This window comes from Pelophylax lessonae (genome assembly GCF_965119305.1).
Source record: "Pelophylax lessonae genome assembly, chromosome: 1".
In the NCBI taxonomy this organism is placed as follows: Eukaryota; Metazoa; Chordata; class Amphibia; order Anura; family Ranidae; genus Pelophylax; species Pelophylax lessonae.
This window is the reverse complement of record NC_138768.1, coordinates 516,264,462-516,281,414: the sequence shown is the minus strand read 5'-3', so window position 1 is coordinate 516,281,414 and position 16,953 is coordinate 516,264,462. Positions and strand designations below refer to the sequence as shown.

General features: G+C 43.4%; 1 protein-coding gene across 6 annotated transcripts in view; it reads right to left on the bottom strand.

Moving 5' to 3' along the window:
- DAZAP1 (DAZ associated protein 1) overlaps window positions 1-16,661 on the bottom strand; it is a 42,040-nt gene extending 25,379 nt beyond the window's left edge. For 4 of the 6 annotated variants that reach the window (XR_014224967.1, XM_082247350.1, XM_082247351.1 and 1 more), the window contains exons 1-2: window positions 16,509-16,661; window positions 2,231-2,271 (exon numbers count right to left, since the gene is read on the bottom strand). Coding sequence is in view for 5 of the 6 variants with exons in the window: in XM_082247350.1 (XP_082103476.1) it covers window positions 2,231-2,271; window positions 16,509-16,537 (70 nt within the window). In the remaining variant the exon portion in view is untranslated. The remainder of the gene's footprint in view (window positions 1-2,230; window positions 2,272-16,508) is intronic. The other 2 variants (XM_082247348.1, XM_082247349.1) reach the window with 1 other exon arrangement.
- Window positions 16,662-16,953: the final 292 nt, after the last annotated feature.

Here is a 16,953-nt window from a genome sequence, read left to right as displayed (position 1 = left end):
GCATACGGATGAAGAAGCAGGCCCACAGGATGCAACTATTGTGTTAAGTTCCATCGTTGATAAATCAGTTACTGTAATTGAAAACATGTGCCAGCAGATGCACCAAGGGTGAATGTTCGGTGAGTGTCAAATTCACCACTTTATAAACAGGTTCTTTGGTGTATATACAGTACCTTAAGAGCCGGTTCACACTGGGGCGACTTATCAGGCAACTTAGTCACCTGACAAGTCACGCGCTCCATTCAGTGCAATGGAACCGTTCTAATCAGAGCGACTCAAGTCGCTCCGACTTAGAAAAAGGTTCCTGCACTACTTTGGGGACGACTTCAGAGCGGCTTGCATTGACTTCTATTAAAGAAGTCGTTTGCAAGCCATGCTAAAGTCGCGCTGCAGGGGGCGGCTTTGAAGCCGCCCCAGTATGAACCGGCTCTTAGACAAAAGGTATCATTGAATACCAATATCAACAAACAAAAATCTATGTAGGAGATAGCATAGGCCAGGGCTTGACAAATTTGCTTTGAATCTAAAAAGATTAGGAGTAGGGATGCACCAAATGAAAATTCTGGGCCGAAACCGAAAATGCAGGATGCCCTTGGCCCGAAAACCGAAACTGAAAATGACTTTTTCCCCAAAAAAAAAAAAAAAATTAAAATAGATAGAAGAGGGGCATACACCAAAAACAGGCAGCGACGTACACCTGTCGCTGCCACCCTGTCACAGTATATGTACTGTGATGGGTTGGCAAGTGGTTAATTTAATTACCAATGGTATTTGTATTATGAAGCATGAGGGGTTAATGTATTGTCACTGCAGGTCACTCATCTATTAGTGACCGACCAGTGGCAGTTAATTAACCCCTTTGTGCTGCATTAGTGCAACCAGTATCAGTGCAACCAGTGTTAATTAACACTGATACTGGTTGCACCAATGCAGCACAAAGGGGTTAATTAACTGCCACTGGTCGGTCACTAATGCATCAGTGACAATACATTAACCCCTCATGCATCATAATACAAATACCATTGGTAAGCTGCCTCAGCTCTCCCCCATCCCCCCCCCCCACTGCCTCAGCGTCCCCCTCGGCAGTACACCCCCCCCCCCCCTCTGGCTCAGCGTCCCTCCTTGGGTGTCCATTCAAAAGAAGCGCCTCTGGCCGGCGGCCCGCCTCTCGGTGATGTCACTACTACGATGTGTGTATGAATGAAGGGACACACCGGGAGGGAGGAGTGGCCGCTTATAGACATAACTATGTGATCCTTCCCTGTCAGCTCAGCGGGACTGTGTGTAAATGAGAACTGACCTGACAGCGGGCGGGGGGGAGCGGCCGCTAATAGATATAACTATGTGATCCTTCCCTGTCAGCGGAGATACATGCCTGACAGGGAAGTGAAGGCTCACATAGTTACAGCTATTAGCGGCCGCTCCCCCTGCCCGGTGTCAGGTCAGTTGTCATTCACACACAGTCACGCTGAGCTGACAGGGAAGGATCACATAGTTCTATCTATTAGGGGCCGCTCACCCCGCCCTCCCGCCTGGTAGGTCCCTTCATTCATACACACAACGTAGTAGTAGGGACGTCATTGAGAGGCGGGCGGCCGGCCAGAGGCGGGACTTTTAAAACCTGCCCTGCGCCCTCCTCCTTCCTCGCGGTGGCCATATTAATTTCGGCAATTTATTAACCCATTATCGGCCGAAATGGGATAGGCTAATTTTCGGTGCATCTATTTAGGAGCCAGTTTTTTTTTTTTTTTTTTTTTAACTAACGAAGCTTTATTTAGCATTAAAAAGGTCTGGTGCTAGAATTTGTCTCATCTAATTCCAGCATGCGCAGGGATATGTACCAGGTGTATAGAAATTAAAGTTTTCGGGCATATGGGCCAACGCGTGCGTTTACGTTTTAAGTGTATATGTAGCCCTGGCTTCATATTAGTGTTAAAGAACAAAAATTAAAAAAGGTATTTTAAAAAAGGAAGTGTCTATGATGCTTACAACAGCAATACAAGTTCATATCTGCCTTTATTTTAGCACAAGCTATAAATTCAAAAGGATTTGCATTTCATCTACATTCAACACAGATTATGTAGTCAGAGGAAAATAAACACCCCCGGTTATAGCCTAGCAATGACAGACTGGAGAAGCAGCAAGCAGAAACTTGGGTAGGTAGACTATAAAAAAAAAAAAAAATTAAAGTCGCAAACATCTTCGAATATGACAAGCAACAGTGCCTTACCCTGCGTTGTACTCCAATCAAGGCCACCAACAAAAAGTTTTCTGGAAGGGGGGAAAAAATATATATAATTACTAAAATGCCATAGTGTCTCATGCTTTTATTTCCTTATAGTTTATTAAAGCTTTTCACACTTTTTTGTTAGAGAACAGAAAAATTAAAATGTTTGCCAAAGATAGTCAAACAATACAATAATCACGCAAGTAATTCACATGAATTACAGTACATTGCAAAAGTATTCACACCCCCTTGACTTTTTACCCATTTTGTTACATTATAGCCTTAAATTCAATGTTTTGTTAATCTGAATTTTATGTGATGGATCAGAACACAATAGTCTAAGTTGGTGAAGTGAAATGAGAAAAATATAAACAAAACTATTTTTTAGAAATAAACTGAAAATTGGCATGTGCATATGTATTCACCCCCTTTGTTATGAAACCCATAAAAACCTCTGGTGCAACCAAATACCTTCAGAGTCGGTTCACACTGGGGCGGCACGACTACTACTTCTAGCAGTAGTACAGGAACTATTTTCTAAGTCGGAGCGACTTGAGTCGCTCCTATTAGAACGGTTCCAGTAGCACAGAATGGACCGCGACTTGTCAGGCTGACAGGTCGCCTGACAAGCCACGGTAGTGTGAACCGGGACTTAAACTGGGTAAATACTTTCATTATATAGCGATAACAGCATCATCTTTAAAAAAAAAAAAAAAAAATCTCAGCTGTAAGGGTGTACAGATGCCTGTAAAAACTTTGCACGCAAGATAAAAACCACAACTGATCAAACATGGAGAGGAAAAACAAAACGTTTACCATACAGCACTGTGCACCTATATTCATATTGAAATTGGTCTATTTGCATTGTACTGCCATATTAAAGATCTGAGAGGAAGACCATTCCATAAATAGGTTAAAAGGGTTTATACTTTAGAACCTTAGAATGCACTGTAGCCATGCTTTAAATCTTAGCTTCCACTTTCGGCAGGTCAGAAAGGGATAACATCTAAGCCATTCTACATTTTAAAAATGCAAAGAGATCTTAAAGGCCAATAAGCCCCTTTCACACTTGTGTGACTGGTCATGCGATTTGGGACTGCAAATCTGGGGGTCTGTGTGTGTTGACCTGCGGCTCGGTGTCTGAATGGACACACAGAGCAGCAGCTCGGCTCGGGTGCTCCCATTGCAGGCTGCTTGCCGAGGGGACACTCAGCAAGGAAGAGGGTCCAAAAGCATCGGCAAGGGACCCCAGAAGAGGAGGATCTGGGCTGCTCTGTGCAAAACTACTACACAGATTTTTAAATGAGAAAAAAAAAAAAAAAGACTTTACGATCATTTCTGAAGTTAAGCCACTTGCCGACTGCCCGCTGCATATATGCGGCAGGCTGGCTCTGCTGCGCGAAAAGCCGTACCTGTACGGCGATCCGCGGGAGCCTTCCTGGGGGCAAACGCACGCCGCTGCTACGCAATAGGGATGCCGATCCACGGGACCGGCAGCACCAGTTGTCCGCTGGGCATCCGCGATCGCTCCCCGCTGAGAGGGCGGTCAGCTGTTGTAAACACAGCAAACCGTTGTTCTCTCTGAAATTATCACAGAGCGCCTGTGATCCTTCTATATAGGAACACAGGTCTCTGTGACCGTTCACAAGTCCCTCCCCCCACAGTTAGAAAACACTCCCCTACGCTCACACTTAACCCTTTGATCACCCCCAGGTTAACCCCTTCCCTGCCAATGTCATTATTACAGTAACAGTGCATATTTTTAGCACTGATTTCTGTAGTAATGGCACTGGTTCCCCTCCAAAAATGTCAGGGGTCCGATCTTTCCACCACAATGACGCAGTCCTGCTAAAAATCGCAGATCATCGCCATTACTAGTAAAAAACAAATCTTTCCCCTAGTTTGAAGATGCGATAATCCTTGCGCGAACCAATCAAAATACGCTTACTGGGATTTTTTTTTAACAAAAATATGTAGCAGAATACAAACTGGCCCACATGGATGAAAAAAATTTATTTTATTTTATTTTTTTGGAGGAATGTTATATAGCAGAAAGTGAAAAATAAGTTTTTTTTTTTCAGAATTGTCACGTTTTTATTTGCGCTATAAACAAAAATCGCAGAGGTGATTAAATACCACCAAAAGAAAACTATTTCTGGGGGAAAAAAGGACATCAATTTTAGTTAGGTACAGCGTTACATGACCGTGCAATTTTCCATTAAAGTAACGCAGTGCCGAATCTCTTGATCCCTCCCCTTGGGACTACATGTCCATTGATGCCAAGCCCCACTGTATGGGCAAGTACTGTATGAAAACTAGTAGCATACAGTATTTGCTGTTGGTTAGTTACTCTTATTGTGAAAGCATCTAATATTTTCAGAAATTGGCAGCAATGGCTTAGTATTTCTCATATCACACGCATCCTCTAAAAATGTCTGCGTTTCCACCAACTTGATGTAAAATCAAGGCATATATTCTCCATGACTCTGGTACATGATTATTCAGGATTTCTATAGCGCCAGCAGTTTACGCAGCACTTTACAATATAAAAAGGGAGACAATACAGTTACAATACAATAACATACAAGATTAAGAGGGCCCTGCTCAAAAGAGCTTACAATCTAATGGGGTGGGGCAGGTGTTACAAGAGGCTGTAACAGTAGGGAATGAGCTGATGGAAGATTAGTGATAGGCTTCCCTGAAGAAATGAGTTTTCAGGGATCGCCTGAAAGCAGCTAGAGTAGGAGATAGTTGTACAGGTTGAGGTAGAGCGTTCCAGAGGATGGGAGAGGTCCTGGAGAGGAGTATGGGAGGAGGAGACAAGGGAGCTTGAGAGCAGGAGGTCTTGAGAGGAGCGGAGAGGACGGTTTGGGTGATATTTGGAGACAAGATTGGTGATGTAGCTCGGGGCAGAGTTGTGAATGGCTTTGTATGTTGTGGTTAGTATTTTGAATTTAATTCGCTGGGCAATCAGGAGCCAGTGTAGGGATTGGCAGAGAGGGGAGGCAGACGCTGAGCGGTTGGTAAGGTGGACAAGACTGGCAGCAGCATTCATGATAGACTGAAGAGAGGATAGCCTATGAAGTGGTAGGCCTATGAGAAGGGAGTTGCAATAGTCGAGGCGAGAAATAACTAGGCAAGAGTAGCTTGGTGGTTTCAGTTGTTAAAAAGGGGCACATTTTAGAGATGTTACGGAGGTAAAGTCTACAAGCTTTTGACAATGATTGGATTTGGGGCTGAAAGGACAGGTCAGAGTCCAGGATTACACCTAGTACCCTGGCATGAGGGGAGGGATTGATGGTTGCATAACTAATTTTGATGGAAAAGTCATGGAGAGGGGCATGGGCAGGGTGGGGAATATTACTAGCTCAGTTTTAGAGAGATTTAGTTTGAGGAAGTGGTGCGACATCCATGTTGATATGTCAGTAAGTAAGTTAGCAATGTGAGAGGAGACTGAAGGAGTGAGGTGAGGAGTAGACAGATCGATTTGAGTGTCATCAGCGTAGAAATGGTATTGGAAGCCGTGGCCGGTTATCAAGTGACCAAGGGAGGCGGTGTAGATAGAGAAGAGGAGGGCTCCAAGAACAGAGCCTTGGGGAACCCCCAAAGAAAGGGACAATGGAGAGGAGGAGGTAGAGTTGTGGGTAACACTTAAGGAGCGCTGTGATAGGTAGGAGGAGAACCAAGATAGAGCAGAATCTTGGAGGCCAAGGGAACAGAGTTTATTAAGAAGGAGCGGGTGGTCAACAGTATCAAAGGCCGAAGAGAAGTCAAGTAATAGGAGTATGGAGTAGTGGCCATTGGTTTTAGCAGCTAGTAAATCGTTGGTGAGATTTAGTAAGGCAGTTTCTGTGGAGTGCTTCAAGCGTATACCAGGGCTTGACAAATTTGCTTTGAATCTAGGAGCCAGCTAAAAAAAAAAAAAAGTTAGAAACCATTTTTTTTTTAACCTTTTACCTACTGGTTGCTTTCACCCCCTTCCTGCCCTGGCCAATTTAAAGCTTTGAGTGCCGGTTCACATATATGCTCTGCAGGAACCCTGTGAATCCACTGCAGGTTCCTGTATATCACATTTAAATTGCAGGCAGTTCACACTGCCATATACAAATCGCTGGGGGTGTCAATACAAAGTTAACGACACCCCCAGATCAGTTTGCATATCGCTGTGCGAACTGACAGTTCGGACATGAATCTGATTGCATTGGTGTGAACCTCAATGCGATCAGATTCTGGTGCGGACCCAAAAAAAAAAAAAAGGGTCCTGTGCGTGTTCTGTCCGAATCGGTTGCGAATTCAGCCATACAATCTGTATGGCTGAATTTGCATTGCGCAAACATCACATGCGATTTTCAGAGCAGTGCGCTGCGAATTACATGCGATGTCTGTCATCACTATAGTGTGAACTGGGACTAAATGACAAATGCTTAGTCATGCAACACTGTACCCAAATTAAGTTTTATCATTTTTTGAGACAGATCGAGCTTTCATCTGGTGATATTTAATCACCACTGGGTTTTTTTTTATTTTTTTGATAAATACATAAAAAAAAAAAAAAAAAACACACTTTTCTTCATTTTCATTCTACAATTTTGTAAATAAGTGAAGGTTTTTTCTTCACTAATGTGCGGTGACAAAGCTGCACTAATAGGCTGTATTGATAAGGCAGCATTAAAGGGTACATCTAGGTGGCACTGATGAGGCACTGAGAAGTGGCCACACTGGCTGTCCAGGTAAAAGCAGATGTAACCTAAATCACTAATGCATACTAGCACAATATGCTATTGTCTTTCAGGCTTTTTTTTTTTTCCCAGAGGTTTACTACCGCTTTAAACCAAGTAAGACAGCTATAGGGCTGCAACTAACGATTATTTTCATAATCGATGGTTTCAATTAATCGGATAATAGCCTTAAAAAAGTGTGGTGTATAATTTAGTTTATGTTAAGTTTAAAAAAAAAAAAAAAAAAAAAAAAAAAAAAGGCAATTTATTCTTTAATATCTACATGCAGAGGTAAATATAAATAACCAACTATATGGTTAGGGAGCAAAATCTCAACCAACTGAGGACAGACAGAAGAGATATACTGTATATACTATTAGAGGTTGAATCTGGTAAATATCAGACTCAGAGATCAAATTTATTTTTAAAAGTAAAGTTTTGCTGATTTTTAGACAAAACTATTATGTATGAAGACTCCCTTGTGAAAATGAAGTGAAAGTGAAATTTTCAAACAACATTCTTTCATTCAGCGAATGTAAAAAGATTTTTCGAATGAATAGTCACGTCTGAAAATCGATACATGTATGACCAGCAAAAGGCTGGGTTCACACCTATGTAGTTTGCCTTTGATAAATTCCTGCAGTGCGTTTTTGCACTCGCGATTTTTCGGCGATTTGCATATTTTTATGCTTTTTTTGGGCCAATTTGAAGTTGGCCAGATTAAAAAAAGAATCACAAAATCACGGCAAAAACACACTACATGCTTTTCTGCAGCTTCTCCATTGAAGTCTACTGAACCAAAAAAAAGCACCGTTTTGCGTTGAAAAATATGCAACGGCTGAAAAAAGTATAGATCTGAATGTGTCTCATAGGAAACCATGTTAAATGAACTGTAGTGAGTTTCTGCAAAAAGCACCAAAACCCGCATAGGCGTGAACCAGACCCAAGATGTTAAGTAGCAGCATGCTTTTTATTTTTTTTGGTATCACCTGTCATAATGGGTAAAAAAAAAAAAAAAATACAAAAATTAGCCCTTTATAGTACAAAAAGAGCAGATATATTGCTACTATAAGGGGTTCATTTATACTGTGAAACAGTGAAAGTAATAATATTACTTATATAGATATAATAATAAATACACCCAGAAGTAGGATATATGGGCATTTTAACTAGGAGTCAGACATGACGCTATATGAAGGGTGGAAGGGAGATATAAATCTTTTATATTAAAGTAGAACCAAAAGCTGAGAATTCTTTTTCATGGAGATGATCATTTTAAATACAATGCACAATACTAGTAAAAGTTTATTTTGAATGTAATTGTAATGCCTTTTATTACCTCCAGTCTATCAACCTCCACCTTCTCTGGGTTCAGATGCTGATCTTCCCTGCACAGAGAGCGATTTGTAAGGGCTCTTTCACACACTCTGTCCGCTGGACGGAGTCCGTTTTTCTCAGCGGGGGATCGAGCCGCCGATCCCCCGCTGAGCAGCAGGATGACAGCTGTGTCTCCATGCTGTGTGCAGAGACACAGCTGACAGTTCCCCATGCATCTCTATGGGGGAAATCGGATGTCAACGGACCGTCAGTCCGTTCTCACCCGATCCGATGGACGGATGGAAAATAGGGTTTCCATACGTCCAGATTTGACGGATCGGATGTCAGCGGACATGTCTCCGCTGACATCCAATGCCCCATAGGAATGCATGGGGGGACTGTTCAGATCCGCCAAAAAAACGGACAGGCGGATCTGAACGGTCCGCCTGTGTGAAAGGGGCCTTATACTTACCTGCTCTGTGAAGTGGTTTTGCACAGAGCAGCCCTGATTCTCCTCTTTTGGGGTCCCCCGACCTTCAAGAGTGCCCCAACAGCAAGCTTCAAAGTGTAGTATAGAGTGCCCCAAGGTAAAAAAAAAACAAAAAAAACTTCAGTCTTTAGAACCACTCACTTCCTACCCAGGACTACATGTCCCATGAGGCATTGCTCCTCTCACATTCACAAGTTCTTAGGCACTTACTGACATGTACAGACAGTGTACTGAGCTGTATGTGTGCTGCGCTGTATTTCCTGATATGTAAACAAATAATGCATTCTGTATGCAGGCCGACTAATCAATTATGAAAATAGTTGACAACTATTTTCATAATCGATTAGTTGTTTCGGGCCCTAGACAGCTAGTTTCCAATGATGTCAAAAGTGCAGTACAGGACCATGTACCCAACAATGAGCAGAGTATCCCAGCAGATCAAAGATGTAGAAAAAAAATACAAGATTTGAGAGTACGTTCACATTTTTAACATGCTACATCCGTATTTAGGGTGCAACAAGTTCAGCACCCCCCTGCTTCACGCCTAATCCCCCCCCCCTCCCTGGGACAGAGGGTGGGGGTTCTTCACCCTGCAGCCACTGTAACATTTTAAAAACAATGTGGCTGTGCAGAGCTCCATCCATATAGTCTCATCATTCATTCACAGAGCTCTGTGAATAAACTAACTACAAGTGCACTGATCATTGACTCTTGCAGCTCATTAACTGTCAGCCAGTATGGAGGTATGGGCAAAGAGTTGTACTGAGTGTCTGCAGGAGCCTAACATCGCACCCACGTTTGCAGGCGCAACGCACTGCCTCTAAACTCCCCTGCACTAAACACCTTGAAAACGTCTATAGCAGTGAAGGCGAACATTGGCACCACCCTAGATGTTTTGGAACTATATTTCCCATGATGCTCATGCACTCCAGTGTAGTTAAGCATCATGGGAAATGTAGTTCAAAACATCTGGGTGCCAGGGTTCGCCATCACTGGTATAGTGTGCATGGACACATAGGCAAACATGGAAGGGAGTTAAGCAGTGAGAGGGAAAAAAAAAAAAGCTAAAAGGCTTTTTTGAGCTGCAGCGTGCTCATGACGTCTAATACTCAATAGTATGGAGTGGATTGATGCCACCCCAATTGTAATCCTTTGATACTTTATCCACCTCCATAGCTGAAGGACTGTTCCTTCAGTACAATCCTGGGGCTGGGGGAAGAGTCTGTAGGAGCCAGAGCATTACACTTGCAAACCATTGATCATGGTTGCAATTCTTTGTAGGCTCAAGTGCAAAAAAATATGTTCACATTTTTATGTTTTACAAAATGGGTGCATTAAACATATATATATATTTTTTATTTTTTGCAAATGGAGGATTTTTACTTTAAAAAAACATGGTCCATTGCAGTCACCGTCAGAATACCTGCAGAAGAAATGCCATCCTGCCATCACTGTGTGCATACATACATACACACTCAGGAAATGACAGCAAAGAGGCTCGATAGAAATAAAAAAAGGTAATTGTTTAGGATACACAGTGCTTTAGCAAACCAAATGCCATCCAGTTAGGGTCCCTTCACACTATACTGCACATAAAAATGCATGTGTATTAACGTGTATTTGCATGCATTACCTTGCATTTATATGGGACAGCACATAAAAGAATAAAACATGGTTTTCTATGTGCCCTTGCAGTGACCTGTACTTCATCCAGTACAGAGAAATGCAGTTCACTGGTTTTTCTTTAAATAAGCCCTTAAGGCTTCCATATACTTTAAAACATTTGTAAAGACAATTTTTTTTAGGTCAAAGCCTAACACTTTAAATGTGTATGAAAATCAGGCAGGCCCTTTAACTACATAGATGAAGGTAAATCTAAAGGAAAATTGTATAATGTATGGACAGCTTTATTCATATTTTACAAAAAATACAACCTTCTACAACTACCCCCTCCGCCCACTTACCTCTGGATATTTAGCTTTCACTCCCCACCCACAGCCTGTGCAAGGGTCTGGGGATTTGAAAGCCACAGTCTTCTTTCAGGACGGATCAGAGAGCTTACGATTGGTCACCTATCACATGACCGCTTTGACAATTTAGAATAGCTCTGATCCATCCAGGCTTCACTAATGAAAGAAGGGGAAGAAGGCCACAGCTTTTGAAACCCTACACAGGCTGTGAGAGCAGTGAAAGCTAATCATCGATGGAGGTAAGTGCACCAGAGACTGGAGTGGGAAGGTGCATGGTGTTTGTTTTTTTTGTGAAAAGATGAACTTACACTTTAGACCTCTTGCATAAGACACTCCTTATTTGAGCATCTACTTTTTCATCTGTTTGTTTTTAATGTATTTGCGCATATTTTCACACATATGTGTAAGAGCGAATTTTTGCGCAAATGGGCGGAAGCGTATTCTCATGTTCTTGTTTTGTGAATTATGTAGATGGCCATTTGCGCACGAGGCGTAAATTACTGACCAAAATGCAGATTTTTCTATTTTGTTTTTACTGGAGAATGCACGGCACATGCTCCAATACTAAAACCGATACCTGCAGCGTGAGACATGACATCCAAACTGCAGAAGTTCTGGCAAGTGCTCTACTGCCACACCACCCCGGCAGAGGCAGGTGAGCTGCATCCAAGGGCAACAATCGTATGTATGAGTGACACTAAAAATAAGAATTGGCGAGTACTTGAGGAAAATGTTTTGGTACATCCCTATTATGAACCCTGTCAATTTTTTCCCCACCTGTGTCCCATTGGGGAGTATTCCCTTTACTTCTTGTCCCACAGCCAAAACAGGAAGTGAGAGCATTTCTAGCTGGCACTAGAACCAATGTCCCCATTGTAAGATTTTCCTGTTCTGGCAAAAACCTCAAATTTGGGATTTTTTCCCCCACCATTTTGGATTCGGGGGTGGGGTTATAAATCTGTGCAGATTTATTTTCACCATCTGTGTCCCATTGGGGAGATTTACTTTCACTTCCTCCCCTAACCAAACAGGAAGTTAGAGGAAATCCCTGCACGTTAAAGGAATCCCAGGTCACCAGAACTAGTGTCCTTGTTGGAAGATTTCCCCCTCTATTTTTCTAGGGACAACCCATAATTTGGGTTTTTTTTTTTTCCAATGATAATGATAAACCGGACACATAGAATCTCCTTAACAGGGGCACCGGCAGCAATAAAAACTGACAGGTGTTCTAATCCTTCTCCACTCCATCTAAAACTAAAAAAAAAAGTTTTGCTTTAGTTATACTTTAGGAATTGTTATGGTATGCACAGGTTACATAGTTAACACCCAGTAAGAAGCACACAACTACATTTGAAAGGCGTTGCATTGGTAATACATTTTAACCACTTGCTGACCACCATATAGCAGTTTTATGGCTAAAGAGTGTGCGCTGGATTTCACACACACACATTATATATATATATATATATAATGTGTGCGATTTGGCACTTCTGCCTGCAGGGTGGGGCGTGCACTACTTCTGCTGTGAATATTCAGAAGCCGATCTGTGGGTGCTGGGCACTCAATGTCTGCCGGCACCCGACGATGGTCAGAGACTCAGAACAGAGCTATGCCTATGTAAACAAGGCAGAGTTCCAATCTGACAATGAGGCATATGGATTCTGTGTTCCTGCAAAGCAGGGACTAGAATCCATCCCTTATCCTAGTAAAAGCCCCTCAACCGGTATAGTAAAACACAGGTTAGGCACACAGTTAGCCCCTTCCCAGCCAGTGTCATTAGTACAGTGACAGTGCATATTTACAGCATTATATCCTAGATATTAGTGTCACTGGTTCCTGCAAGGTGCCAAAAGTGTCAGTCCGCCTGCAATATCGCAATCCCGCTATAATGGCTCATGTACACAGGGCAGCTAAAAACCTCCTTTAAACACTGAAAAACAACGTCCCATTTTACATATTGAAATTATGTGAGTTTAGCAGCAATTGTGAGCATTTGAGGTTAGAAGCATTTAAAGATAACCTCAGGAGACCCTCCCAAATGCCAATAATGTATGAAAAACAAGTTAATTATGGCTATTTCAAACTATTCTGGGAGAGAAGAGAGAGCAGCAGCATAGAGAAAAGTGTTTTTGTGTTTTCACTATGGATCCCATCATCAGCATGTGCGAGGAAATGTTCCCATGTTGCTGAGGCTCCGAAAACGTAGGACCAGAGTTTATCGCTACTGGACTTATCCATTGATGAAGGCAACAGTATGTGGTGAAATGTGTTTTTTTTACCAACCATTTTATATGTTCAAAATGTATCGGAAACGTTTTCCCCTTTAAAAATGCTGATAAGCGCAAATAAATGCCGTTTACCACGGTTACAAGCATTTTGTATAAAGAAATTGGCCCCACTATGCATGTATGAATGTGAGTTAGGACCTTCGATTGTAAGCTCCTTGAGGGCAGGGACTGATGTGAATGTGCAATGTATATGTAAAGCGCTGCGTAAATTGACAGCGCTATATAAGAACCTGAAATAAATAAAATAAATTTGGTGTTTGAAATGCCAGTATACTACAGTCCTAAATGCCTTTTTTCTGCTTTAAAAAATAAATGCCTGTAGGCTCAACTGTCTCTAAGCTACTGAGTGTACATGTACACATAAGATAATAGAGGAGAGTTCAGGGGCTGCTGAAAAAAATGCCCAACTGCTCCTAAACTTCAGTTTAGCAGCTGTAGAGTACATGAAGCCTAAATCTTTGATTGCCACCATTACTAGTATAGCAGAATACATATTGGCCTAAATTTATAAAAAAAAACATTTTTATGGATAGATTTTTTTTTATATGTTTTATAGCAGAAATTATTGCCCCCCCCCCCCCCCCCAAATTGACAGTCATCTGTTTATAACACAAAAAATAAATGCAGAGGTGATTAAATACCAGAAAAAGAAAGCTTGTTTTGTGGGGGGGGGGGGGGGGGGGAATATATTTGGGTAAAACATTGCAAGGCCGCGCAAGTTTCAGTTAAAGTGTTTGTTACCCCAGCAGTTCAAATTCCTGATATGTGCCTGCTGTACTATGTACAACAGAGTATCCTGTTCACCTTGTATTATTATACAGGATTCATATAGCACCAACAGTTTGCACAGCGCTTTACAATGTGAGGGAAGACAATACAGGAGGAACTAGAGGGCCCTGCTCATTAGAGCTTACAATCTAGAAGGGTTGCTTCCTTTGTGTGAAATCCCTGGTGTACCTGCCAGTCATTCTGCTTTCTTATAAAAAATTGACCACAGAGGCAGGGTAGCACAACATGGTCAGTCTCCGAGCTGTGCTGGGAACTTGGTGAGCTCTTCTACAATGATGATCAGACTTGTCCTGACATGACCCCCCCCCCCCCCCGCACAGCCATTCACTTGGAATATTAGTGTGCTGTTGCTTCTCCTTCCCCAGCTCTACTGCAGCTGAAAACACAGGGAATATGATCGCTTATTAAAAAAAAAAAAAGGGGGGGCATTTAAAATATTTGTTTATCTATACACAAATGTTTGGCTTTCAGTCCCGGTTCACACTTCTGCGATGCAGGAATGCTGCGAATATACAGCGTGTTCCTACATCGCATCCGCACCCTTGGCAGTTCACACTGCCCTATGCGATACTAAGCAGGGGGTGTTAAATAAAAGTTAACAACACCCCCAGTTGAGATCGCATGTCGCAGTGCGATCTGCAAGTTCGCACAGAATCGGATCTCACTAGTGTGAACCACCATGCGATCTGATTCTGCTGCGGATTAAAAAAGGGTCATGTGTGTGTTCAGTGCGATTGTGGTGCGAATTCAGCCATACAAACTGTATGGCTGAAATTTGCACCGAACAGAGATCGTTGTAATTTAGGAGCAGTGCGCACAAATGTGAACCGGTGTTCTAAAATTTCATCGGACCCAGGAAAATTCCGAACCCTCGTCACTTCCGGTGACACAACGTCACCACCAGCTGGTGCGAGCCCCGGTGTGCATGCGCACAAGACATTTTGCAGGTCCGATGAAATTTTAAGACTTTGCGAACAGCTGACTGAGAGGAGGCGGGGGCTGAGGTGGGATGGAGTTACCGCTGTGGGTGGGACAAGGGACAGCTGAATGAGAGGAGGAGGGGCTGAAGTGGGACGCGCACACCGCCGCAGGAAAATTTTACAACAACACCGCCTTGTCATCGAGCAAGGAACATGTTGCAGAGCTTAGAAGGAGGCGGGAAGGAAGTGAATATATATATATATATATATATATATATATATATATATATATATAATACTAATCGCAGTATATTAGTGTCTGTGCTGGGACTGGGAGGAAGTGTCATGAAGAGAGAAGTCATCGGATCCCCCCAGAGGGGACACAATGGGGGGGGGGGGGGGGGGGGATCACTGAATGCGGTCCTCTCAGTCAGCTGTTTGCAAAATCTTAAAATTTCATCGGACCTGCAAAATGTCTTGTGCGCATGCGCACCGGGGGGGGGGGGGGGGGGTCGCACCAGCTGGTGGTGACGTAGCATCACCGGAAGTGACGAGAGTCCAGAATTTCCACGGGTCCGATGAAATTTTAGAACATCGGCCCTTATTTCAAATTTAAACGGAATGGGTTGTTTTACAATCACTTTAAAGTAATGCCCCGTACACACGTGCAGATTATCTGAAGACTTTTGTCTTCAGATTTACCTTTTCTATGTAGTGCAAGGGCCTGCCGGATTGCATACAAATTGAAAGTGTTTAGGTTTGACCTCATATTATATGGTTTTGGCAAGTCTGCAGACAAAAGTCTGCAGATAATCTGCACGTGTGTACGGGGCATAACGCAGTGCCGTATCACAAATAAATGAAAGGGAGGGGTTGGTGAATCTTCCAGGGGTCAAGCGGTTCGGATAATATCAGAGTAGGGTTATACGTAATCAAACAGTATTGAGGAAAAAAAAAAAAAAAAAACCTGTCCACGTAAGAATAATTATCTATTCCCTGTGAGGCCGGGCCTTAATTACCCTGCCTATAAATACTAGTGTCAGAGCTGGGAATAGGAGAATGAAAGCTATAGGGAGCAGGGTTGCTCTCTACCCCCCATGGGGCTGCTCCTACACATGTGCACTCACTGCGCCTACTGTCTAATCAGAATAATAAGCAGGAGCTGCACACAGCAATTACCAAACAAAGGATGAACCTGCCAAACCGGTTTATAGCCAAAACCTCTGAGCTGGAAGAGATCAAGGCCACTAAAGCAGCTTGATGTAAAAAAAAAAAAAAATGGCTGAAAAACAAAAAAATAAATAAGAGGGTGTTCAGCTGTTGGACAGAGCAGGCTTTAAAAAACAGGGTCTGGAGCAGTATAATGGAGGGGCATAAAGTCACAGCAGTTGTTTTAGAATGAATAGCAGCAGCCATATGGGATGTGTCCGATAGAGGGATCACTCCCCTGCAGGGTGCCTTAGTGACCCATAACGAGGCATGCTACAGCCATGCGGAAGTAGAAGCTCGATAGGTATTCGATTATGCGCCCTGCTCTCACACCAGCAGCCCCCTATCTTATCACCATGAGGCGTCCTTCTAGAAGCTGCTCGGCCTCTCCGTCTGACCTCCAGGCCTGTCCCCACGCTGCCCCACACTCTCAGGCCTGGCATCCTCCCCTCACACACTCTCTCTCTCTCTCAGGGTCACGCAGGCCTTTGCTTCCCCCCCCCCCCCCCCCCCTCACTCACCCATTTTAAGCCCGCCGTGTGGACGCAACGGTCTTTTCCCTTTACCCCGTGTCACTTACCCAATCTCATCCCCGCCCTGGCTGTTCATTTCTCCGCGGCCAGTCCCGGCACTCAGCCGCTGCTCTCTCCAGCTCCGGCCAACGGTAACACGGCGCGAGGCTACGGGGTTTCCACGCAGGGGGCGGCGTCATCACGCACGCGCGAATCATTGAAGAGAGCTTAGCGTGGAGGAGAGAGCAGGGCCCGTGTGTGACTGGAGGGGATAAGTCAGCACTAGAGGGCAGGCTGCAGCTCAGCTTCTCCTGACTAGAAAAGGAGCCATTTTCCCAGAGACAAGAACTTGGCTAGAAAAAGCTGTGAAATGGGTGCCTTGCATGACGTGAGGTGATTGCTCGAGGGGGAACTAGCACAGCACGTTAGGCATCATACCGCTGAGTGAATGTTATTCAGGCCTCGTGCACAATGGACGTTTTCCACACGGCCTATACTGGCGTCTGCCTTTTT